This window comes from Mus musculus, chromosome 11 (assembly GCF_000001635.26).
Source record: "Mus musculus strain C57BL/6J chromosome 11, GRCm38.p6 C57BL/6J".
Classification (NCBI taxonomy): Eukaryota; Metazoa; Chordata; class Mammalia; order Rodentia; family Muridae; genus Mus; species Mus musculus.
The window spans coordinates 22,261,020-22,287,981 of record NC_000077.6 but is presented as its reverse complement, the minus strand read 5'-3'; the positions used below and the strand labels follow the sequence as shown (position 1 = coordinate 22,287,981).

Here is a 26,962-nt window from a genome sequence, read left to right as displayed (position 1 = left end):
AGCCTCAAAAGGGATCTTGTGCTATATACTTGTGATGTCAAGGGTGTACACCTAACATCTCAGCGATCTCAGTAACCTGGATGTTGAAGCAGGAAAACCATGCTAACCTCTGGAAATACAGTTTCAGGCCATGTCAGCTGCCTCTTAATAGACGTAAACAACATTGCTCTCAAACTATTAAGTTATTTCGTCCTCTCCCTTGCCTTTAACCACCCTTTCCACATAGTCAACCACTCCCTAATCCACCCACAGCTCATACCAGAGGATAATGAGACCGCAAAGGAACACGAGAATGCAAGATTCAAAGAAATGCTGAGAATGAGGACAAGAAGAGACTGTACTGTAAACATTTATGTCCAGTTTAGCCCTCCTTGAACCTGGGGCAGGCTCCTGGCAAGGTCAGGGAAAAACTCGGAAAGAACTGAGTGAAATAAAGGCTGTGTGTGCAAAACCGCTGGCTGCTAGTGGCGCAGGAGAGGAGCAGCCAGTTCGTGGGTGGGGATGGGAGAGAATAGGAGAGAAACCACAGCACCTCAGTGTCTCTGGCAGCCGCTGGAATCAGACTCTGCTCAGTTCATACACCAGGAGCCAGAAACCCTGCCCAGCAGCCACGGCGCCTTTGACGGACAGCCACCTTCTGCAATGGCTTTCCAGTTCACTATAAACATTCTTAGTCCTCCCGCCTCCCGCTGCCCTCAACCATTCCAGGGAATGGGCGGGATCGTCCTTCGTGATTTACACTTTTTTTTTTTTAAAGAAGAAGAGGGTAGACCGGGCGGGTTCCACCTAAGGGAAAAAAAAAAACTGGGGGGGTGGATCCCCTATGACCGGCATGAAGATCTACCAATGGAGTGCCTCGCTCGTCCTAAGGCCCGCCCGCCGAGGAGGCGGGGCTCCCGCAGACTCGGCCAATGGCGGCGAGGCGGACGGAGGTTGAGCCGCCGTGGGTAGGGTTAGTGTGAGAGGTGCGGCGGGGGAGGTAATGATGGTGGTGGCGGCCGAGGGAGGCGGGGGAGGGGGATCTGGGCGCTGAACCGCGGCTCTGGCAGGGCTCGCTCGGGCGGGCGGGCCGGAGGGGGACGGTCGCTGGGCGCTCTGCCGGGGAGGGGGCGCTGCTCCGGGAGGGGGCGGGCGTCGTCCGCCCGGGAAGCTGCAGACCCCGGCTCCCGCAAACGAGCACCGCGCCGGGCTTCGCTGTTCCACGCGGCTCCAGCAGGGATGGAGGACTCGGTGGCGGTAGCTGCTTCTGAGGCGGCGGCGACCGAGGAGCGGCTCTAAGGAGGGGACAGCGGGATTAGAGGTGTGAGGAGGGCTTGGAGTGGACGAGCGGAGGGGCCGGGGTTCGGGGACCGAGGCTGGGGTCTAACAGCAAGGCTTGGGTGACAGGGACCGCAGCTGGCAACGCCTGTCTCTGCGGAGAGACAGGGGTCTGCACTCGGTGCGTGAGGAGGCGAGGCTCAGGCCGGCTGCCCCTGATGGGGGAGGGAGGCACCGCACCTCGCACTGTCCATTGGCCTGGCTGGTCATCGCTTCAAGCCCAGGCAGGAGTTTCCATTCCCCTCCTCCTGGCAGCCAAGGTGAAGGGGAAGCAAAGTGGCCTGGAGCTGGGACCTTGCCCTCTCTCTGCCGTGAGATTTCCCTCCACTGCTAGTTCTCCATCCATTTCCCTCTCCTACAGAACCAGCATTTCTCCCTGCACCCTGGTTGTGCTAAGTACATATTCAGTAGCTCGAGGCTATTCATTATCAGCTGAAAAATAAAGTTTATTTAAAAAATAACTCCTAACTGGTGGTAGATATATCAAACAGCATCCTGACTTTCCCGCCCTGTTCTTCCTTCTGCTATGCTAGGTAGGGAAGGCAGGGCCCGACTGGCATCTCTCAATTGTTGGTTCTGACAACCTGGTGTATTGCCGCCTGTCTTCGGTGTGATTTGTCATTTCTTCCTTAGTATCTTCCATCCTTGATGTTACTGGCTTTTGAGGCCGGGGTTTTGTTTCATTGTTTGAAAACCACGCAGATAGCAGAGGTTGTTTCGGTCTTATCTAACACTTCTCATGCGTCTGTCCTCATATTCTTTCTCTTTCTGTCTGTGTTTTGCTTTTCAGTTCTCCAGAACCCACGTCATATAGTCCCTGAAGTGGAATGATGATGTCTCCATGAGGGAACCTCCTCTCAGTCATCCTGTCCTGTACATCAGCTGTTCTTGACTGGGCCATTGATCTAAGATAGGATTTACCCTGTGAGACAGGGAGAAGACTTATGGACGCCAAGCATCATTTCAAGTTCTAGTTTTTGTTGAAAGTACTGACATACATGCAAGGCTCGTGTGCTTTATCAAAGCTGCTGTGTTGCTAATCCAGAACTGTTCCAGTCTCTTGGCCTATCACCATGGCTTCAGTTTGGAAGCGACTGCAGCGTGTGGGAAAACATGCATCCAAGTTCCAGTTTGTGGCCTCCTACCAGGAGCTGATGGTTGAATGTACAAAGAAATGGTAAGACGTGCTTAGGGGTAGATTAATGTCTTGTTGCCTAACCATCCTGTAGCTTGGACTGTGGGTCTTTTGGTAGCCAGTTTACCTTGCAGTGGTACACAAGTGTGTAGAAGCTGTGGACGGTGCAGATACTCTAACAAGTACTGTGTGTGCACTGTTGTTGCTGGTACTGTCTCTGTGGATTTTAATCACTCCATTTCAGATCGTCTCAGAGGACTACAACTGAGAACACACCTAAGTATAGTAGTTTTGGTCTTATGGTCATTTATCATTGGTGTTAGAATAACTTTATTTTTATAATTTTAAACAGAGAATGGTTATCTTAACATCACATATGTCTCAATATAGAAATTTATATCATATAGAATGGCGGTTTTATTTTGTTGTTTTTTTTTCATTTTACTTAGAGTATTTTTCAGTATTTGAATAATGGAATGCCAGTGCACACAACCTTAGAGATTCTCTTGTGAAGTGCTTAGTCAGGCAACTGTCTTTTCTTTTAATTGCCTAATGGGATACATTTCTTGGCAGGATTTAAGGAAGCAATTAGTGGCAATGGTCTGTCATTTGCCTCTTTCTTTCCATTTGAGGAAAGTAAATTTAGGGTTTTCTCTTACTACTATGAATGATAAGAAACGAGAATCCTTACATAGTGAGGGACAAAAGTTAATCTTAAGCAAATGGTCTTTTGAATTTTAGTTTATTATAGCGATTAAGCACTACCACAAAATAAATCCATTTCATCAAGGACTGTCATCTCATGTTTGGTACTAAGCTCACTTTCTAATGTCCTCTTGGCTAAAGAAGGCTTGCTCCACCTTAGCATTCTTAGTTTTTTGGGTTTTTTTTTTTTTTTTTTTTTTTTAGTTTGTAAGGAACATTATTTTAAAATAATTCAAGACATATATATATATATTCATATTCTACCTAGTTTATATACATAAACTGCTGATTGGGGACAGAAATGGCATCCTCCCTACCCTCAAGGAGCTCACAGGCCATGGTAAGGACCCTTAAGTAACTTCACTTGTGATAGGTTCAGTAATGTAAATATGTATGTTTCTACCCGGCTGGATATCCTGGGGATATTACTTCTCAATAATTCAGTCTCCATATGCATAGTAATGGTACCACTTAGTAGAAGATTAAATCAACTAATTTTGTAAAAGGTTTAGAACAGGGAGGTAGTAAATGCCCATGAGATGTCAGTGTTATCCATAGGGTTCTCAGTCTACAGCACATGAAGAATGATGCCAGTAAGGAAGCAGGTGCCTTTCTCTGCTTTCCTGGGCTCTCAGCTGAGGTTGACTTCATTTTAGTGTATTTTATCTCACTTCCCTTTCTTAGGCTAGGCTGGCTGGCCAGTAAGCCTCAGGGATCCTGTCTTCACCTCCCCAGCACCAAGGTCACAGACAATATGCCACTGCTCCTGGCTTTTTACATAGATGCTCAGGATGGAATTCAGGTTTTCATGCTGTGTGCAAGAACTTTACCCCAGCTTCAGGCTGAATCTTAGAGAACCTTAGTTGTACATCAAATCAGAGAGGAAGAAACGAGGTACATTTTAGAAAATCCACACATTTAGATAACCTCCAGCAGGATGCATGCTTAGAATTCAAGGTATGGCTTTATGTCATGAGGCTTTAGGTATAGCATGAGGGCTGGCTGGATCGAGGCATCCCTGTAATTATAGCAAGGCTGAGGCAGGATGATTTCAAGTTTGAGGTCACTCTAGGATCCAAATTCAAGCACTTTCCTTAGATAAGAGTGTAGGTTGAGGGGAATCACAGTACGGTAGGGCATCTGAAAGCCTGGAAGAACTCTAGTCATAGAAGTCTTATGTTGTTATTAGTAGCTTGGGCTACTATGTGTTGGTGACAGGGTTGCTGCGGAAGTTTGGAGATGAAGAGATGTTTAGGTTTGTAATTGGAAAATTGTCAGGCTGTGGTGTGGAGAGGGTGGGTAACTGAGGCAGTGTTGGTAGTGTAACTGTTGCTGTTGATAAACTGAGGATTGGTGTGTGGACCAGCTACTGGCAGAGGGTCTGGAGGGCATTGAGCGGAAGAGCACATAGAGTGAAAAGTGATGGGACTTGAGGGTTGGTCTTGTCAGTCGGGGATGGGGAGGAATGGTGAGAGGGAGAAGGAGAAGTTTAGACCGACACCAGGCTTCTGCCTTTAAAGGCTAGGGACCTACCAAGAAGGAAGGTGGTCCAATTGCATCCATTCTTAACTTGGTAGTACACTGGAAACGTCAGCTTTGAATCTAATTATGGGGCAGTCTCACAGTAAGCCCAGGCTGGCTTCAGACTCAGATCTCCTGCCTGTGTATATGAGCCTAGGATTGTAGGTGTGAGCCCCCATACTTGAATTGATCTCATTTTCTTTCTTTTTATTGTAAACATATTTTTCCCTTGCAATATATTCTGACTATGGTTTCCCTTCTCTCTACTCCTTCCAGTTTCTCCCAGCTCTTCTCCCATCTAGAACCACACCCTTTCTGGGTCTCCTTAGAAAACAAACAGGCATCTGAGGGACAATAACAAAATAAGATAAAACTAAAACAAAGGAACAGGACAAGATAAACAAAAGGAAGACAGACCAAGAAAAGGTACAAGAAACAGATATAGACTCGGAAACACAGGCAGAGACATACCCCTTCGCATGTTTAGGAATCTCATAAACACACAAAACTGGAAGCCATACTATATATATAAAACTTGAAGGGTACAAAATAATAATAATAATAATAATAATAATAATAATAAAAATAAAAATAAAAATAAATGGTTTGTGTTCACTATCTACTCCTGGGCACATAGCCTACCTTAAGTGTGGTTTGTTTCCTCGGGGAGACTCGTTTGGAGAAAACCCATTTTTCATTGGCAAGAGACTATCACTTGGAGATAGCGTCACAGTTAGGGATGGGGGCTTATGTTCACATCTCCTCTCAGCACTAGGACCTCATCTATTAAGCTCTAGTGCACGCTGCCTCAGTCTCAATGAGCTCAAGTCTGCATAGTCTTGCTGTGTTTAGAAGGCCTTATTTCCCTGGAGTCCTCTATCACCTCTGGCTCACATACTTTTTTTTGCTTCCTCTTCAGCTGAGCTCCCTGAGCCCTGAGGGGAGGAATTTGATGAAGACAACCTTTTTAGGGCTGATTGTTTCAAGGTCTCTCATTCTCTGAATATTATCTCCATGTAGGTCTCTGTATTTGTTCCCATCTGCTGCAGGAGGAAGTTATTGTGATGATGACTGAGCAAGGCACTGATCTATAAGTACAGTAGAATGTTTATTAGGAGTCATTTTATTACTACATTCTTTACGTAGACTGGTAATGTTTGGTTGTGCCCTAGGTCCCTGACTATTTAGTCCCTGGTTCTTGGCACCCAAATAGTGGAACATATGGATTCCAGCCCATGGAGTTAGCCTCAAATCAAACCAGATACTGGTTGGTTACTCCAACAAGCTTTGTGCCACCATTGCATTAGCATTCCATGCAGGCAGGGCACCATTGTAGATCAGAGGGCTTGTAGCTGAGTTGGTGATTGCAGGTGCCTCTGGTACCAAGAAATCTACACAATGGGGTTGGAGACTCTAGGTAGACACCAGCTCCACTTCCCCATGTTCAGTGAGTTGTGTGGGTGTTACTTCCATGATTTAAGGTAGGGCCTTGCCATGATTTTGTGGAGAGCAAACAGCAGCCTGGGTTGTTGCCAGGGTTCTCATGAATCTCATTTCTTAACAGCATAGACATTCAAGTTATTTTTCAGCTAGAGAAAAAAAAAATCAGTTTATTGATGGGTTTGGTGGCACACACTTGGAATCTTAGTACTTGACAGATTGAGGCAGAAGATCAGGAATTCAAGGGTGGTTTATCTTACAAAGCCAGTTAGTATGGGATTATGTGAGACCTTGTTTCGAAGAAGAAGAAGGAGAAGGAGAAGGAGAAGGAGAAAGAGAAGAAGAAAGAGAAGAAGAAGAAGAAGAAGAAGAAGAAGAAGAAGAAGAAGAAGAAGAAAAGAAGAAGAAGAAGAAGAAAGAAGAAGAAGAAAGAAGAAGAAGAAAGAAGAAGAAGAAAGAAGAAGAAGAAAGAAGAAGAAAGAGAAGAGACATAAATGAGAAGAAGAAGAAGAAGAAGAAGAAGAAGAAGAAAGAAGAAGAAGAAAGAGAAGAGACATAAATGAGAAGAAGAAGAAGAAGAAGAAGAAGAAGAAGAAAGAGAAGAGACATAAATGAAAGTCAGTTTCTTGTGGGGCATGGTGGTTTGTACCTGTAATCTAGTCATGAGGGAAGCAGGAGCAAGAGGGTCATCTTGTGCTAGAGAGAGACCCTACCTTAAAAAACCCCTACCAACAAAGAAAAAAATCCATTTCTTCCTCATAATCTGTAGCATGTTTTGTGTTTTTCTTCCCTTGTGCAACATTTACGCCATTGTTAACACATCTTAAAGCAACTAGTGAAAATCAAACTTGATTATAGTTGAATAGGTTGCTTGATTATGTTAATTATGGTCATTAAGGGTCTGGCAGTTAAATCAGAGTCTATGATTATATATGGACTTAATACTGGAAGGACTTGAATGCTCCGTAATTTTTCAGATGGACAGTACCATATTGTGAAATCTTTCTTGCTTTCATTTAAAAATACAGCTTAGCAGCTGGGCGATGGTTCAGTGGCTAGGGTCCTTACTGCTCTTGCTGCAGAGGATGCTGGTTTGGTTCCCAGCACCCACACAGAGCCTCATAACCAGCTGAACTCGAGCTCCAGGGAGTCCATTGCATTCTTCTGACCTTCATAGGCACCAGGCACAAAGGTGATGTACAGACATGGAGGCAAGCATTCATACATATAAAGTAAATAAATAAATAAGAAAATAAATAAATCCTTAATAAAAATTCAGTTTAAAGCTGATAAGGTGATAGTGCCCATTAAGTAATGTATCTATTGTCTGTATAGGCATTTTATTTGTAAGTAGATCCTTAAGTAGAACTTTAAAGAATTTTCATGATATAAAAATTGATTGTAGCCGGGCATGGTGGCTCATGCCTTTAATCCCAGCACTTGGGAGGCAGAGGCAGGTGGATCTCTGAGTTCGAGGCCACCCTGGTCTACAAAGAGAGTTCCAGGACAGCCAAGGCAACACAGAGAAATCCTGTCTCAGAAAAAAAAAAAAAAATTGATTGTAATCATTTTAGTTGACATTCCTTTTGCTTTAGTGTTCTTGCGAAAATACAAATCAGGCCCAGTTTCTAAACTCATATCCTATAATTTTCTCTCTTTTTTCCATTTTTTTTTCATTCTTGATTTAAATACTTGCCAGAACTCAAATTATTTTATACGTGTGCTGAATTTAAAATCTGTTTAAAGTATGTAAAAATACACTTGAACACACAGAAAGAATATTTTTATCAGCCACGTTTACATTTCACTTATTATTTATTCATTTATTTACTTTTGCAGTCCTGGGAATTACACTTTGGGATTTCTGCATGGGAAGTGCTCCCTGCCACGCAGCTGGACCCCAGGCCGACTTTGATGGTTTTGTGTATTACTCTAGAGATGTGGAAGAATGGAAGTAGAGGAGGGAAATGTAGAGGTTCTAATTGAAAAGTGAGTGATCATAAAGATGAATTATAAACGTGGTTAGGATAAGAAAAAAGGTGTGGTGTAAATTAGGGAAGAAAGAATAAACTATATGAAGAAAAACAGGATTTCACTAGGCCTCATTAGGGCCTAATGCTTTGTGAGGGTGGTGGCCTATGTATATAGGTGTCATTACCTTTTAGAACCTCACTTCTTAAAAATCTTCCTGAGATTCAAGCATTTGCCATACCCAGGAGCCAGAACATCAGGAGCCTTTCCCCTGGGATTTTGATTGGCTAGCTCTTGTGCAGATCTTACACAGGAAGCCACAGCCGCATTGCATTTATATGAATAACAACTCTATCGTGTCTGGTACTGTGGTGCTTTTTCTGCAGATGTCTGCTACCTATAGCTCTTACAGTGTACTACCCCCTCTTCTATGACATGTGTGTGTGCATATATGCAATGTCGATGTCCCATTTATTGCTGAGCAATGCACAGTCTCTTGTTCTCTGCATTGATTAGTTGTGGGTTCTATAAAATAACTTAGAGGACAGTTTCATACTATGTTAATTTGGTAGTCAACCTGGGAAGAGGGAAACTCAGTTAAAGAATTGCCTCTGTTAGATTGGCCTGTGGACATGTCTGTAGGGTTTTTTTCTTGATTGCTAGTTGATGTTGGAAGACCCACCCACTGTGGGCAGTACCAGCCTTGCACAGGTGGGCCTGAGCTGTATAAATGTGGGTCTGAAAGCAAGCGCAGGTTTTGCTTTAGTTTCTGCCTTTTACCTTCAGATTCTTGCCTTGAATTCCTGACTTGGTTTTCCTCTATAACCCAAATACATTCTTTGTTCAAGTTGCTTTTGGCCACTGTACTGTCACAGCAACAGAAGGCAAACCAGGGCACAGCATAGTAGTAGCAGACTCCTTAGGGCCTCGAACCTAGTCAACCACAGGTTTTAGTCTCAGTTAGTGGAGCCAGGTTTGAGCTGTTTTGTGGAATGGGCTTTTAAATACAGTCAGAAAGTGATTGCTTATTCATTCCCATAGCATTTGAGTAATTTTTGTACTAGTGGATATATCCAGCCCAGGCAGTTGTTATTGTAGTTTTCAGGGTTCACGGCTGGGGAAGACTGTTGAATACTTTCATCTCAGGCATCATACATAGACCACCTCCAGTGCTGTGAAAGCTAGCCAGATCAGTACCAGTTTGATTTCTCATGGTTCCCTGACTCAAGTATGTGTTATCTTGAATAATATGGAGATCTTAATCTTACCCTCAAGTTTTGAGGAGGTAACCAAGAGCAATGGCAATGGCCTGTAAGTATTCATTCATTCATTCATTCATTCATTTTTGTATGTATGTATGTATCTATCTATTTTTGGTGGCTCTATGGAAAATGGCTCTGTTTGTATAACATATGCCCAAACCCACCACTACCATCATATTGGATTAAGGCATAATTTATACTTTTTACCAACAGAGAATTGCAGAATTGTTTAAATGCAGAACTGAGTGAGTTTTGACAAATGATGTACTGGTGCAGCTTGAAATAATTACACGGAAAGTACAGCAGATTGAACATGCTGGTAGGTTGTGAAGTCAGTGTAGGTCAGCAACGACTATAGAGGGATGGAGGTGGTAGGTGAGGAGAAAGTTTTGGTGGGAGAAATCAGGTTTTTTGTTTTAAAGTTTCTTAAAGTTTGAGACATCTAGATGAAGATCTTTCTTTTTAAATTTTATTTTATTTTTATTAGGTATTTTCCTCGTTTACATTTTCAATGCTGTCCCAAAAGTCCGCCATACCCACCCCCCCAATCCACTACCCACCCACTCCCCCGTTTTGGCCCTGGGGTTCCCCTGTACTGGGGCATATACAGTTTGCAAGTCCAATGGGCCTCTCTTTGCAGTGATGGCCGACTAGGCCATCTTTTGATACATATGCAGCTAGAGTCAAGAGCTCCGGGGTATTGGTTAGTTCATAATGTTGTTCCACCTATAGGGTTGCAGTTCCCTTTAGCTCCTTGAGTAATTTCTCTAGCTCCTCCATTGGGGGCCGTGTGACCCATCCAATAGCTGACTGTGGTCATCCACTTCTGTGTTTGCTAGGCCCCAGCATAGTCTCACAAGAGACAGCTATTAGATGAAGATCTTACTCAGTTAATTTGTAAGGGTCTCACCCATGGGAGAAAAGAGGACAGAGCCTTTGTGTATATAACACAATTGTGAGACTGTGAGAGATTTTTCTATGGCTTTCATTCAGATTGGGAAGAGTTGAGGTTGAGGGCTGAGACACTGTCATATGCAGACTGAAAACCGGGAGCAGTGAAGTAGAGGAAGATTAGGAAATGTCTTCCAAGAACTCAAACATAAAAAGCAAATCAAAAAGGAAGTGTTGGTTAATTCAGTATTGCTCAGAGGGTGAACAAAACAGCCTTGAATTTGACAAATTGGAAAGAGCTGATGGCCTTGGAGAGTGATTTTAGAGGAACATTGTGGATAGAAGCTTGATTACATTGGTGTCTTAGTTAGGGTTTCTATTGCTGTGAAGAGACACCATCACTACAATTCTTATAAAGGACTGGCTTATAGTTTCAGAGGTTTACTCCAGTATTGTCACATAGAGAAGCAAGCAGGCAGACATGGTGCTGGGGAAGGAGCTGAGAGTTTTATATCCTGATCTGTAGGTAGCAGAAGGCGACTGTGTCACATTGGGCATTGCTTGAGCATATGAGACCTCAAAGCCTGCCCCCAGAGTGACTCACTTCCTCCAACAAGGTCACTGTAGGCAAACGTTTTTCTCAACGTACTTTAATAAGTGTTGAACTTCCCCTCTAGCCCACCACTCACAGAGGTAATGGAAAAGAAAAGGTATTAGGACATGGGGGGAAGTAAACCTGTTTAGAAATATTTCTGTGAGGGCAAGCCCAGTCTTCGTTGTCAGGATATCATCAGTTCAGTCCACTAGCAAACACCAAATGTGAATCAGCAGCTGCAGTCCAGTCCTCTTGGCAAACACCACACATGAATTAGCAGCTGCAGTCCAGTCCACTTGGCAGTCACCACACATGAACCAGCAAGGGCAGTTCAATCCAGAAGAAACTGCAGGGCTCACCAACCTGCCTGAGGCTGTGGAAGCGGCCAGAAGCCACAGTAACCTCACAAGAAGTTCTTTGGTGAGTTTCTCTTTATGAAGTCACCACAAACGGAGCTCAGTAACACAGTGTAATGCAAACTAATACATGTATGTCATTAGCGAAGAATAGTAAGGCAGAGCAAATCAAATCAGTGCTTGAGCTCCCACTGTCATATTCCTTCTGAACTTCATGCATCCTTTCACATGTATCTGCTTTAGCAAAACATCTTTGACTTGTGTGTCCCAGCAAAACATCATTTGATGTATCAGACTTTCTAAAGAAACCATAATTTTCCACTTCAGGCCACACTTAACTTCAACTATAATATATATGTGTGTGTATGTGTGTGTGTATGTATATATATATATATATATATATATATATATATATATATATATATATATATATACATATTCCTCATAGTGTCATTCCCTATTTGGCCAAGCAATTAAACACATGAGTCTATGGGGCCATTCCTATTCAAACCTCCACAGGAAGACCTTTCGCAGAAGCTGCATTAGCAAGTAGAAGCAAAGCAAAGACAAGACTTGGCTATGAGTGACTAATGCTCAGCACGTCCTCTGCCTGTTCTCTTGGGGCAGAATCAGGAGCTACACACAGACCTGTTGGATGTGAGGAGAGAGTGGGTGTGAAAGAGTCAAAGTGCAAATGAATTGACTCAAATACAGGATTGCTGGCTCATGCTGAGGACCTCACAGACTTCAATCCAGTTAAGTTCAGAGCTGGCGTTGGCCAATGTTTGGTAGGGAATGTAGAGCCTAGGAATGGGAGAGAGGGACAAGAAAATGGAGAGGAGCGTGGGTGTGTGGCAGTGCTAGAACTGTGGACCAACAGATGTGGGCTGGAGCAGGAGAAGGTCAGGGCACAAGCATGAGATGCCTGGTGAGAGAGTGAGGCCTGTGATTACAGAGCTTACGGAAGAAGTATTGGGGAAGAGGCCACAAAGTGAGTCAGGCAGAAGGACAAGAGGTAGAACTTAGAGATGCTTGATGTCTGGAGGATGTGAGGTACAGGGGCCAGCCTCCTTGGAGCAGATGGTTCTCAATGTTAAGACATGAACACACATGCTGTATTTAATTTGTATTATTTTAATTTGTATATTATTTGTATTACCTTTAATTTGCTATGCCTTAAAATGGAAGCATGTGTTTGTTTCTCTCTTTCTTAAAAATTTAAGAACATTTGAACAAGTCTGCTCTTGTACCTTGGAGGTGCTTCTGTTCTCATGGTGACTGTAACTATTAAGGTATGGCCATTAATAATTGGTGGTGACCGAGATGCAGTGGAGGAAAAGATTTTTTGAGCTGAAAAGAACCTGTTGTATCTGTTTGCCTTTATAGAGAGACAATTCTTTTTTTTCTCTTATTTACTTATTTTTTGGTCAAAATTTAGAGTCTAAAATGTGGGCCAGATTATTGTTATGGCTCTTGATGTTAGGATTGGGAGGTTCTAAGATCTTAACTGAGAGAAAGACTGGGCAAAAAGTAGAGGCTTGGGTGCCATTGTTCTAGTGCTTCTGAGCTTGCTTTGGGAGAGATACAGGTTTTTTGTTTGTTTGTTTTTTGGGTTTTGTTTTTTGTTTTTTTTTTTGTTGTTGTTGTTGTTTTCTTTCTTTTCATTACTTTTTGTGTTGTAAATTACGTGACTCATTTATTTCTTGAAAAAAAATCCAACTTATCCCCATTCCTCCCCCAGTAATCATGACTTCAATAGCATCGAGTAGACAACTAACTTAATTTAGTTAAGTTTCCATTACTAGGCATGGTATTTATTCCTTTTGTTGGTCTTGTCTTAGATCACATTAGAGAACTGATGGTTACTGCCACTACTGTAGCCTTTGTGTTACTGTGCTGGTCATTGATGTGGCTCAGAAAAGTTACAACCCTCTTCCTTTGGAAGCTTACACAGTGCCTTTGGTTATCATGAGAGCTAGTTTTCTATGTGGGGTGTGTGTGTGTGTGTGTGTGTGTGTGTGTGTGTGTAGATCAGCAGATAACTCTTTGGGAGTCAGTTCTCTGCTGTAATCTGGGGAGCAAATGCAGATATCCAGGCTTGTAGCAAATGCTCTTACCCAATGAGTTATTTACTAACTGCTTCTCAGTGTATTAACTTGCCTATAATTATATGGTAGTGGCCTTTGGGGTGATGTTTAAAACCAGAATTAATACATGTAATGCTTTATTCAGATTTGAAATGCTTATCCATTGTGAAATAGAGCTTTACACAATTCAGCTCTGATTGGTTAATTTAAGACACATAATGGAGCCTTTTTATACCATAAGTGGTCATAGCTGTGTTTATCTAAATGTTTAATTCTTCCCAAGACTACATATACCTTTAGAATAGATAAGAGTTGGCAAATGCTGGCCTGAGTCAGCTACCTCTAGTTGTTGATAAAGTACGGCCATGTAAATTCTTTTACATCTTATCTGTGGTTTCTCTTACACTGTAGTGGAGAGTTAAGTCATTGACACCTAGATTGGGTAGACGCAAAGTTTAAAGTCTTTACTCTTTGGTCCTTTAGGAAAAGGTTTCTCTGGGTGTAGTGGCTCACACCAGTAATCCTAACACCATGAGACTGAGGCAGGAGGAATTTGAGGCTAGCCTAGGCTACAAAGAGAGTTTGGGCCAGTCTAGATAGACCACAGAGTGAACCCTTGTTTTAAAATAAACAAACTAACTAAACAACAAACACAAAGTAGCTACTGAACAGAAAAACAAAAAGTTCACTGACTTCTGTTCTGTGTCATAGAGTAACTGTGTAATGGAGCTCATGATAACTATTATGGCCTATTATCCTATCAACTTTGGGGAACATTCAGTTCTGTGTATGCAAAAAGCACATGCATTTCCTGGCAGTGTGGACTTGAACAAGTAATGCCTTAGCACCAGATGCCCAGAATGGGGATGTTCTCTGTGCTTTAGACTAGAGTTCTTTGGGAGATGATGAGATGATGAAACAACACTGAAGGAATTGAACAGGTCTAACTTAGTATGTGTTCAGTAAGTTACCCGTTGACATTTCTGCCCACTCTGTTGGGCAGAGGTACAGAGAGCCAGAAGACTGAAAATGTAACCTGAGCATTAAGAGTATATAGACAGACCGAGTAGTGAACCAGGGAGCCTGGAGTGCTGGGTGGGGAGTCGTTTTGATGATGGTGCTTGCTTGGGAACAGGAAGTACATATTTTTGCTTCTGGAGCGAAATCAACTCATGCAGTTTTATAATTCCTTCGTTAGTAGTCATTTCAAGTAAGTGTGTGTGGCTAAGTACACGAACTTAATTCCGTGTGAGTGATTTGTCATTGTTGTGTGTGTGTGTGTCCTCTAGCAGGAACACACTCTCCATCCTCCCTCCCTTCTTTCCTCTATCTATCTCTTTTCCTCTATCTCTTTTCCTCTATCTATCTCTTTTCCTACTCCCTCTGCAGAGCCTTAGGCAAAGAGTGCGCTCCTGCTGAGCTCAAGACCAGCCTGAATCGAGTTCTTTACTGTAGTGTCTTAAATTTTTCAACAATTATATCTGTGTCTGTGCATGTGCCTGAGGTTAGAGGCAGCCCCTGTGAGCTGCCTGGTGTGAGGACTGGGAATTGAACTCAGGTCCTCTGCAAGAAAAGTACTTGTTCTTAACCACTGAGCCATCTCATCATCTCACAAAAACATTTTTGAAGTGTTTTCTTCCTGTTGTGATTTTAAAAAAAAGGAACCAGGGAGTAAACTGTATTTTTTTTTTTTTTGTAATAACTGTCTTATGTTACACTAAATCTTGGTTTGCTTATTTTTTAAAAGTTTGTTTTAAAAAGATTATGGGACTGCCCCACCTGGGGGTCCATCCCATAATCAGCCACCAAACACAGACACATTGCATATGCCAGCAAGATTTTGCTGACAGGACCCTGATATAGCTGTCTCCTGTGAGGCTATGCCCAGTACCTGGCAAATACAGGAGTGGATGCTCACGATCATCTATAGGATGGAACACAGGGCCCCCAATGGAGGAGCTAGAGAAAGTACCCAAGGAGCTGAAGGGATCTGCAACCCTATAGGTGGAACAACAACATGAACTAACCAGTACCCCCAGAGCTCATGTCTCTAGCTGCATTTGTAGCAGAAGATGGCCTAGTCGGCCATCATTGGGAAGAGAGGCCCCTTGGTCTTGCAAACTTTATATGCCCCAGTACAGGGGAACACCAGGGCCAAGAAGTGGGAGTGAGTGGGTAGGGGAGCAGGGGGGGGGGGAGGGTATAGGGGACTTTTGGGATAGCATTTGAAATGTAAATGAAGATAATATCTAATTTAAAAAAATTAACATCCCCCTCCCCCAAAAGGATTATGGGATTAAGTGAAAAAAATCTACTCATAGGGTTTAGTTTGACCTTAGTTTTACAATTAAAATGCTCTGAGGACTAATACTTGACATTTCCAGAAATGTGCTATTGATGCATCAGATGTGATCTAATTCTGTAGGACATTTCAACAAAAGAGCCACTCAAGTAGTTCACTGTATGATTTAAAAATAGTCCAGTGTTCTAAGGGAAAACTGGCCCAAACATTTTGAACTAAATGCTCAACAAGGACGATGATATTCTGAGTTAGGATCATTGCATAATGTCTTAAAAGAAGTTGAACTGAGGTTGAAGTGCGGGCAGTGAGCCCTGTGGACCGCTGCTCTCCTCCTCACCCTCAGTGTGATACTGAGGAAACTGGGCTAATAGGCACCTGAAGGTTGCCTTGTCTCAGTTTGACTTACTGAAGACCTCAGCTTGATTTTTATTAAATCTAGTATTGCTATTTTAAAACACTTTTAAATTTAAAAATGTATAAAATTGGCCTTGATTCAAAGATACTATAAAGGTTCATCCCCTGCATATGTCCAGGTTTTTCAGCTTGAGAATTTAAAATAGCTGTGCTGACAAACTTAGAGCCATAGAGAGCAGAGCTGAGGTCTCAGCGCAGGACAGAAGGTACTGTTAGCCCCTGGAGAGAAACCCACTGGACACGAGATTTAGCAGAGTTTATGGGCAAAAGAGAAACACATTGGCTTAGGTACTGGTTCTTTCTTTAAAACTTAACCTAAAGAGGGTTTTTTATTATGACCCCATCCCCCCCATCCCCAACTCCTAGGAAAAACAAAATAACATGTATCTGGGTGTGATGGCAAAAGCATGGTGACTTTTGAAGAGATGCCAGGCCTGGGCTGCATAGTGAGACCCCAAGTGAAAGTGAAAAAAGAAAGCTATAGAATTACTGTTGAATTGTTAATATTTCTGTCAGCTTTTAATGGAATTTTTTAAAGATAATATGGTTGACACCGAGTTTTCTCTCATCTGGTTTAAACCAAGAGCATAACTTGGAAAATGTAGAATAATCACCATTTAGTAGAAATCTAGTTCTGTGCTGTCTGTACAGGAGTAAATCATCTTTAAATTAAGCAAACGTTCAACTTTAGTTCTTGGTTTAATTAGTCCACATTTGATCACTCACTAGCCACACACAGTAAGGGGCTGCGTACGGTCAGGTCAGTGTGACGGAAGTCTTTTATGTCGTCAATGGCTGTCCTGATAGTCCGAGTCCCTGTCTGCCTTGCAGGGTGAGTGCTGTAATTCTGTGTTTCTCAGGATTCCAAATTGCCAATAAGCATCAAATTGAGCCTTACATCTCCTGCATTTTATTCTTTCTCCAGCTCTTTGCTGCAGGAAAGCTTTGCCAGACCCTGGGTGACACCTCCTGTTGCTACTCCAGAAATATTTGCAAATTAAGGGTTAGAATTGTCCCTGCTATGGTTCGGCAAATTGGTGATTTTTTTTTTTTTTATTTAAAAAAATGTGAAATTCAGTATATTTTAGCTTTGCTATCTGTACACCTGTCAGAATTAATATAAGCATTTGATCAGGTTCATGGATTGATTTAAAGACTGATTTTAGTTGCTCTCTTCCATATAGGCAGAGGCTGTTGAGAAATTGCTGAGGGTGAGATTTTTGCTCACTTAGGTTGAGAATTTGCGAGCGCTACATTGTTGCTATACTACATTGTTGCTATACTACATTGTTGCTATACTACATTGTTGCTATACTACATTGTTGCTATACTACATTGTTGCTATACTACATTGTTGCTATACTACATTGTTGCTATACTACATTGTTGCTATACTTCAGGTGCAGCTGGACTGCCCCTGGCTCTGCCCTTTGCCTTTTGCCTTTTTCTTTCTCCTTGGAAGTATTCTTTATGTGCAGTTGGGTTTCGCTGTGGTGTCAGCCTCCAGGAATATTGCACTGAACTCAAAGGGTGTACCAAAGAAATACTTAAAAATGTGCCACACAGAAGCTTGAGCAAGTTCAGCTTTTGTGTGTGTGAGTGTGCGCAGTGCATTCGTGAGTAGGGATCAGAGACCTCGTGGACTCAGTTCTTCCTTTGGGATCCCACAACAAACACAAGTTGTTGACTTGGTGGCAGGCATCTTTAACTGGTTCAGCTTTAATGTTAGTTTGCTGCACTCCTTTCAACAATTCTACATTTTTGCAAAGTTGGGACTTTGAAAAAAAGCAGGTGTCGTGAAAATCTGAGGGGAACAGGATACAAGGGAGACAGTGGCCAGTCTGATGACTGGGTTTGAGAAGTTTTCCATTGCCAACATGAGTGAGCTTTTGGGACCAACATCCTCTTAGGTGGTTTGGGCCTGACTATGTAGTAAGCAAGTGGCTCAGTGCTTGCTTTGGCTTGGGGGTTGGGGAATCTATGAAGAAAGAAATTGTCCCTGAAAACCAGAAGGTTTGAGAGCCGGCAGTAGGTGCCAATGTGTCTGTCCTTTATGCTTCCCGTAGCCCTCCGGTCTGTTGTCTGTAGTTAGCATTCTGGCACTGGCTTATGTCCCCAGTTACAGGATTTCTTTGCTGTAAGGTTAATCATTTGCCTTTCCATATAGTAGTCACTAAAAACTGGTCACTAAATCCCACGTGTACTAAGGAGAGGAATTTTGTTCTGTTTATTTGAAGTATAAAAAAAGTGTGAACATGTCAAATCCACCACAGAACTAATAAAATTCTGGAGGCATGTACCTATCCCATTCTCTAGTTCAAATATCCCATGCCTCTAGTTAAACATTCATGAATAAACTCAGCCAGCAACAGTTATTAGGAAATTAGCATTTACCTAGTGGTATTGATTAATTTATTATTGTCCTAATTTTGAGTCCTTAATTATTCCAGTAATTCTGTTTAGAAAAAAAGTTTTGTTGTTGTTGTTGTTGTTGTTGTTGTTGTTGTTGTTTGTAAGACCAGTCTAGGGTTATGTGTGTCGTTGTTTAATCTCTTAGAGTTCTTCAGACCTTGCCTGGGTTTGTATGTGTGATGTATGTGTGTTAGAAGTCACATGACTGAGCAGGTACTGCTGATGCTCATGTCTGTAACTTGGTTAAATGTTGTCTGCCAAACTTCTGCACGTGAGGCTACTGTTTGCACTTCTGTGGGAACAATGCGCATGTCTTACTTTTCCAGCTAGTCTCAGAATCTGGGCTTCTCTTTAATCTGAAGCACAGGTAGGTTTGTTCATAACTTAGTGAACTTTTAATGTGTTTTCCAAAGTAAGAACTATTCTTTTTAAAGGTTTATTCCCCTAGTTCCTGTTAACTGTAAGATTTTGTTTGTTTGTTTTGTTTTTGTTTGTTTGTAGATGTTCTTTACTAAGATGAGCACGTTTTCCTTTATTCCCGGTTGGCTGAGAGTTCTTATCATGAAGGGGTATTGGATTTTGTCAAACACTTTTTCTGTGTGTAATGACTCTCACTTGTTTTCCTGATTGTTTTGTCTTATCTTTAAAGATTAATTTGGTGCTGTGTGTGCAGTTTGGATTATTGTCACGGTACAAAGAGTAGGCCTATAGTTTGACGTCCATCCCTGTTTCTCAGTCTTTAGTCCTCATAATTTATTCATCTGTTTATTGTTTCTTTTGAGACAGGTTTCTCTCTGTAGCTCTGCTCAAGAGATTCACCTGCCTCTGTCCCCAGAGTGCTGGAACAAAGGTGTGCGCTGTCACTGCCCAGCTGAAATGAATTATTTTTATAGATGGGAGTTGACCTGTAGAGCCAGCTTCAGTTTCTAGGCAACCTTACCCAGTCAGAGTACTCAGCATGCTTCGATGCCAGATGGCCCATAATGCTTCTCTTTCACTGAGGGTCTTTAACTCAAATGTGTAATTTATACTTAATTTGTCATATTTTTAAAACTTTTGAGAAAAATTATATCCCTATGTTGGATAGTACCCTGACATTCTTATTTTGCACAGAAACTTAAATGTATTTTAGACTGTGGGATTGAGAGCTTTGATATGATCTTAAAAATAATGTGTCTTTTTGGCAAGACATGGATTATTTAAACATGAAAAAATACTTTCTGAAACACCAACTTTTTAGGAATTTCAAATATATTTGGATTGGTAATTATTTGACTGTGATACTCATGTGCCAGGATGGGTCCTAAAGGTTATATGTATCTTACATTCTGAGTAAAATAATTTTGGTTTTTAAATTTCTGTGCCTTCTGTGATAGTATAATTAAGTTTCCTTTTTTATTCTTTTAATAAAACAATTCCAAGAAGACTGGAAAGGAGAAAAGGTAGACTATGAGCGTGTAACTAGTTGCTGGGGAAGGCTTACCTTGGTCTGTCTCTCTTTAAAGGTTAATTTGGTGCTGCCCGTGAAGTTTGATTTTGGAGCCCCACATTTGATCCTTTTTTTTTTTTTTCCCTGCTTGCTCCGGTCAACCCCGCTTGCTCCGGCCCAAAGATTTATTTATTAATAATAATAATGGTAATTATTATTATTATTAAGTACACTGTTGCTGTCCTCAGACACACCAGAAGAGGGCATCAGATCTCATTACAGATGATTGTGAGCCACCATGTAGTTGCTGGGATTTGAACTCAGGTTAAGAGCAGTCAGTGCTCTTAACGGCTGAGCTATCTCTCCAGCCCACCTTTGATCCTTTCATGTGTATTTTATTTCTCCTTACCTTTGACTAAACTTTTCAGAGAGTGATTTTACTGACTGGTCATGTGCTTCCTGTGGAGAGCAGACAAGTAAAGTTCCTTTATGCACTGCTTGAAGTAAAATAACTTAAATTACTTAGTTTAGCATTTCCTAAAAGAAAGGAACAGGACTTCAACAATTAATTTCTAGGAATAAAGGAGAAGAATTTTGCTATATTTTCTCATTTCCTATGGTGTTTCCTAATGTATCTAACAGAATAGATATAATAGTTATTAGACATGAATATGTTGCTTTCTACTGAGTTCAACTTTTGAAGGGTAATTTTCAGCCAAGCAGAGAAGAGTAGAAGATAGTTTGATGAAATAAAGTACTTGGTGGGTAATTTTGACATTCTTTTAGCATGAAAGGAGCCTATGTTTAATGTATTATGCACATTGGAAGAAAATAATCCAGTTATAAGCATTGTCAGCACTGTGTGTGCAGTAGGGGTCAAAGAGCCCCTAAGACTCCACCCAGCTCACTAACTGTGATCTGCCCTATGGAAACCTTATCACTGTCCATTGTCCTGGATTCCACAGTACTTCCTGCAGAGTTGAAGAGCAATAGGGGCTGGCTTGCCTTGTTCCTAGTTTTATCTATTGAGTATAATGCTAGCTCTGTGCATGTGTGCATGCTTCTCTGTGTGTGTATGTGCATCTCTGTGTGTGTGTATGTGTGTGTATATGTGTCTGTGTGTAATCAAATAAAGTTTCTTTATATACCAAGTTAGCTGTGAACTTGTTTTTTTTTTAATTATCATATAATAGGTGTCAGATTATGTCAGATGTATTTTCTTGAATTATTGTTTTATGTGTATGAGTGTGTTGCCCCAGGTGTGTCTGTACACTGTCTGGGCACTGGGTCCCCTGGAGCTGGAGTTATAGATGGTTGTTAGCAGCCATGCATGTGCTTGGAATCGACCCCAGATTCTCTAGCGCCTGGCCACCTCTTTGGCCCCTCTGTTTGACCTTCACTGAGCATTGTGGTGGTTCTTTCCTCCTTTACCTTAGAGCTGTTCTTCTGTTTCCCATTTTTCAGGATCTAGAGTTAGCGGTGCACAGTGCCAGCTAATCCAGGGTCACTTTCATATGTTTCATAGCTAGTCTGAGAACTTGAGAATAAAATAAAATATTAATTCTTCTTTGCTATTCCTCTTAACATTGCTGCCAGGCATTTTACATATGTACAAGTCCTTATGAACATATGTATGTATCACATATCACAAAAGCAGATGTATCACAAAAGCAGATGTAATTAAATACATTGTTTTGAATAAACTCACCTGTTAAACCAATTAAGAATAAAAGTTTCTATTTTGCCTTCATCTTTTTTCCTTTTTGTAAATTTTGGTTTCAAATGTGTGCTATTCTACTTTCCTTGAACATACCTTGAAAGCCAGTGATCCCACTTTAAACAAAAATAACTTTTCAAATTTTGTTTAAGAAAGTCTTTATTTCTCCTTCATTTTATTTTTCCCTTCTAAGCAAGGAAAGATTTACATAAGCTTAGGGCTTCTGTTTCAATTCAAGGGTGGCTGGATTTGGTACTTTAAACTTGAGGTGAGGCAGGGCAACACAAAGACAGATCCATGGTAGAGAAAGCTGTTTATCTTATGGCTTCCAAGCTACATTGTGGAGACAAGCTGTGTGTCCAACCCCCTATCCACTTTGTATGTGTGCATGTGCATGTGTGCATGGCTATGTATGTGTACATGGGTACAATGTATAGAGGCCAAAAGTTGGTATCACATATCTCCTCGTTCAAGTTTTTTGAAGTTGTATCAGCATTATCATAAAAATTATTCTGTTAGGCATACACATGAAAATGAAGATACTGAATTAGAACACACACAGAGAATAGAAACTGTATGGATATACAAGCAATTGATTGTATATTGAAGAGAAAAAGAAAATTAATTTAAATGCTCTTGAACTGCCATCAACAGTAGAAGAGTGTCCTGAGACATCTATTGTTTCTCCACCTTATTTTTTGAGGCAGAGGTTCTTATTGGACCTGGCACTTGGTGACATGGCTTCTGTCTGGTGAACATCAGCCTGTCCTGCCTCCCTAGGGCTAGGGTTACAGGTGCGTACAGCCTTTCTTGGCTTTTTATGGTTTGGCTGAGCTTGGACTCATGGATTACATGACAAGCACTTGACTGACTGAACCCTCCCCAACTCCTGCTCTCTCTCCCTTTGCTTTTGTCTCCTAGCCTCATCCTCAGCAGTCTTTACCCCTCTCATGCAATGTCCTCACACTCACATCCGGAGTGTGACTTAAACTGTTCTGGGTGTCCGTTAGTTGACTAGACAGTCTGACCCTCACTGATGTGACACCCACACAGATCTCCTTCAGGGGTCCAAATAAGGACAGTAATGAAGTCCCACTTCTACTTCACACAGTATAACTATCCTGTGCACAACTCAAAGTACACTGATTCCTTCCTCACAGTCTAAACAGTTAATTTAACAGCATCATGTAAAAGTCCAAGTCCCCACTGAGTGTCCCACTGAGAGTCAAGGCAAATTCTTAGATGTTAACCCATATAAAATAAAAGAGACAATTCTGTACCAAAAGCCATGACATACGTGGTGGTTAAGACAAGCATGAACACTCACACTTAAAGAGGGAGGAACACAGCACAGGAATGATAGATAGGATCAGAACAATACCGATACCTAGCAGGGGAAACACTGGGCCCTGTAGCTCTGCCTAGCATATGGTGGCATCGTGCAGGTTTAGGTAGTCCTGCCCCTATTCTTTCCTCACTGTAGAGCCCATGTGACCTTTCCATGGGGCTGACTCTGCTTCTGCCTGTAACTCTTGTGTTCTGGCATTTCCAGTGTCCTTAGGTCTTGAAAGGTCACTTCCACCCTTGCAGTTTCGAATATTACTCTCAGGCTGCCTCCAGGGAATACAGTCCTGTTAATCCCACATTGTTTGGCCTCTTAGACTTTCCTCTTAGCCAGGTGGAAGCATCCATGACCCCAAGGTTTGCAGTCTCCATGTCTGTGAAGTAGTGCCAGGTGGAGGATGCCAAGGGCAGCTTCCAGGGGCAGTGGGGCAGTGGGGCTAAGCCTACACTGTCCTGAGTGCCTGGGCAGTAGAACATGATGAGATGAATCCAGTGAACAATGTCCTAGGTGGCCCTGTGTGAGCAGAGTGCCAGTGGCTCACTCTCCTCTCAAGGGAAGAATCTTTCAGCTGAGCTTTCCCTTTCATACTCATGAACCTGTGATGGGTATGGCCTGGCCAATTCCCACATTTCATTTTCCCTCTGGGACCTCCAGTATCCTGCTCTAGTTTGGAATGGTTTTTAGATAGGTCTCTGGCACAAGTGACATTTGGGGACCTATTATTCTCTGACATATTAGAGGTCAGTCAGATATTTTACCTTTTGGATTTATTCATTTTTTTTAACCTTTTGAAAAAAAAAACTATTTTATTGTAGTTCCAAAAGTTTTTCATATCATCTTTAATTCTTTGTTTTCTTAGTTAAAAAAATAACATGATTCTTAGAATGTTTTCTTCTTTAGTAAACATTGCTCCCTGTATACCTGTGTGGAGGTCAGAGGTCAGTGTTGGATGTCTTCATGTATTGCTCCTCAGCTTATTTTTTGAGGCAAGGTCTCTCATTGAGCAAAGAGCTCACCAGTCAGCTAGGTAGAGTGCCAGCATGGCCTTTAGCTCCCCCTGTCTGTGTCCCCTGCTGTTGGGATCGCAGAGCTGTGCCATGTACCTGGCTTTTTATGTGGGTCCCATGCTGTGTGGTAAGCCCTGTGCCATCTCTACAACTCCTCCTCTGCGTTTCCCATGCCTGCAGTGTTGTTTCCGTTGGTCTCAGGTTCATCAAGCTTCTGTTTTCGCTCCTTTTCTTCCTCTCTTGTTTCCTTTTACCAACATTATTCTTTTATATTGGGCTTTTCTTAGGCAACCCGCGGCAGTTCATATTAAAGATGGAGACAGTTACAGTTAAGCACACACATGGAGGGGTTCGTAGCTTGCCCTCCTCTGAGAGGATGCTGTCTTCTTTCTTTTCCTCCCCCTCCTTTTTTCTTTTCCCCTTCTCTCTTTGTATTCCCCACTCTTGCTCTCTTCACACACACTATCATTTTATAGTATGAATGATTTATAGATTTCTTTTTTGTGTATGCATGTCTATATGGGTGTATTGTGTGTGTGCTCACATGTAGACATCCTTGCTTGTTCTTCTTCCTTGGTCACTGTCTACCTAGTTTTTCTTTTCTCTCTCTCTCTCTCTCTCTCTCTCTCTCTCTCTCTCTCTTTTTGCCTAATGATAAATTTTATTCATAAAATTGAAGATTGGTTTATGCTCTTCTTCAAATGAAAGGCATACACATTTTTTTAACTAGATATTTTCTTTATTTACATTTCAAATGTTATCCCCTTTCCTAGTTTCCCCTCCGAAAATCCTCTCCCCGCTGCCCCAACCCCATGTTCCCCAACCCAACCAATCCCATTCCTGGTCCTGGCATTCCCCTATATTGGGGCATAGAGCTTTCACAGGACCTAGGGTCTCTCCTCCCATTGATGACTGAGTAAGCCATCTTCTGCTGCAAATATAGCTAGAGTCACAAGTTCCACCATGTGTTTTCTTTGATTGGTGTATAGGATTTCATAAATCCATTGTTTTTAATAGCTGAGTAGTACTCCATTGTGTAAAGGTACCACATTTTGTGTATCCATTCTTCTGTTGAGGGATATCTGGGTTCTTTCCAGCTTCTGGCTATTATAAATAAGGCTGCTATGAACATAGTGGAGCATGTGTCCTTCTTACCAGTTGGAACATCTTCTGGGTATATGCCCAGGAAAGGTATTGCTGGATCTTCTGTTAGTACTATGTCCAATTTTCTGAGGAACCGCCAGACTGATTTCCAGAGTGGTTGTACAAGCTTGCAATCCCACCAGCAATGGAGGAGTGTTCCTCTTTCTCCACATCCTCGCCAGCATCTGCTGTTGAACTGAGTTTTTGATCATAGCCATTCTGACTGGTGTGAGGTAGAATCTCAGGGTTGTTTTGATTTGCATTTCCCTGATGACTAAGGATGTTGAACATTTTTTCAGGTGTGTCTCAGCCACTTGGTATTCCTCAATTGAGAATTCTTTGTTTAGCTCTGTACCCCATTTTTAAATGGGTTATTCAATTTTCTGGAGTCCACCTTCTTGAGTTCTTTATATATATTGGATATTAGTCCCCTATCATATTTAGGATTGGAAAAGATCCTTTCCCAATCTGTTGGTGGCCTTTTTGTCTTATTGACAGTGTCTTTTGCCTTACAGAAGCTTTGCAATTTTATGAGGTTCCATTTGTCGATTCTTGATCCTACAGCACAAGCCATTGCTGTTCTGCTCAGGAATTTTTCCCCTGTGCCCATATCTTCAAGGCTTTTCCCCAATTTCTCCTCTATAAGTTTCAGAGTCTCTGGTTTTATGTGGAGTTTCTTGATCCACTTAGACTTGAGCTTTGTACAAGGAGATAAGAATGGATCATTTTCCATTCTTCTACATGATAACTGCCAGTTTTGCCAGCACCATTTGTTGAAAATGCTGTCTTTTTTCCAGTGGATGGTTTTAGCTCCCTTGTCAAAGATCAAGTGACCATAGGTGTGTGGGTTCATTTCTGGGTCTTCAATTCAATTCCATTGATCTACCTGTCTGTCGCTGTACCAATACCATGCATTTTTTATTACAATTGCTCTGTAGTACAGCTTGAGGTCAGGCATGGTGATTCCACCAGAGATCCTTTTATTGTTGAGAATAGTTTTTGCTATCCTCGTTTATTTGTTATTCCAGATGAATCTGCAAATTGCCCTTTCTAACTCAGTGAAGAATTGAGTTGGAATTGTGATGGGGATTGCATTGAATCTGTAGACTGTTTTCAGCAAGGTAGCCATTTTAACTATGTTACTCTTGCCAATCCATGAGCATAGGAGATCTTTCCATCTTCTGAGATCCTCTTTGATTTGTTTCTTCAGAGACTTGAAGATCTTGTCATATAGATCTTTCACTTGCTTAGTTAGAGTCACACCAAAGTATTTTATATTATTTGTGAGTACTGTGTAGGGTGTTGTTTCCCTAATTTCTTTCTCAGCCTGTTTATCCTTTGTGTAGAGAAAGGCCATTGATTTGTTTGAGGTAATTTTATATCCAGCTACTTCACTGAAGCTGTTTATCAGGTTTAGGATTCTCTGGTGGAATTTTCAGGGTCACTTATATACATATACTATCATATCATCTGCAAATAGTGATGATTTGACTTATTCCTTTCCAATTTGTATCCCCTTATCTCCTTTTGTTCTCTAATTGCTCTGGCTAGGACTTCAAGTACTATAGGTACTTGAATAGGTAGGGAGAAAGTGGACAGCCTTGTCTAGTCCCTGATTTTAGTGAGATTGCTTCAAGTTTTTCTCCATTTAGTTTGATGTTGGCTACTGGTTTCCTGTATATTGCTTTTATTATGTTTAGGTTTGGGCCTTGATTTCCTGATCTTTCCAAGTCTTTTATCATGAAGGGGTGTTGGATTTTGTCAAATGCTTTCTCAGCATCTAACGAGATGTTCATGTGGTTTTTGTCTTTGAGTTTGTTTATATAGTGGATTATGTTGATAGATTTCCATATATTAAACTATCCCTGCATTCCTGGGATGAAGCCTACCCGATCATGATGGATGATCCTTTC

The 26,962-nt window shown here is 41.7% G+C and overlaps 1 protein-coding gene across 28 annotated transcripts in view; it reads left to right on the top strand.

Annotated features, from left to right (window-relative positions):
* Window positions 1-898: 898 nt before the first annotated feature.
* Window positions 899-26,962, top strand: part of Ehbp1 (EH domain binding protein 1) — a 281,259-nt gene continuing 255,195 nt past the window's right edge. For 16 of the 28 annotated variants that reach the window (XM_011243681.3, XM_030245791.1, XM_030245793.1 and 13 more), the window contains exons 1-2: window positions 1,209-1,300; window positions 2,108-2,494. In XM_011243681.3, coding sequence (XP_011241983.1) covers window positions 2,391-2,494 — 104 coding nt within the window. In that variant the 5' untranslated portion in view covers window positions 1,209-1,300; window positions 2,108-2,390. Of the gene's footprint in view, window positions 980-1,038; window positions 1,301-2,107; window positions 2,495-26,962 lie in introns of those variants that run through there. The other 12 variants (XM_030245788.1, XM_017314437.2, XM_011243683.3 and 9 more) reach the window with 7 other exon arrangements.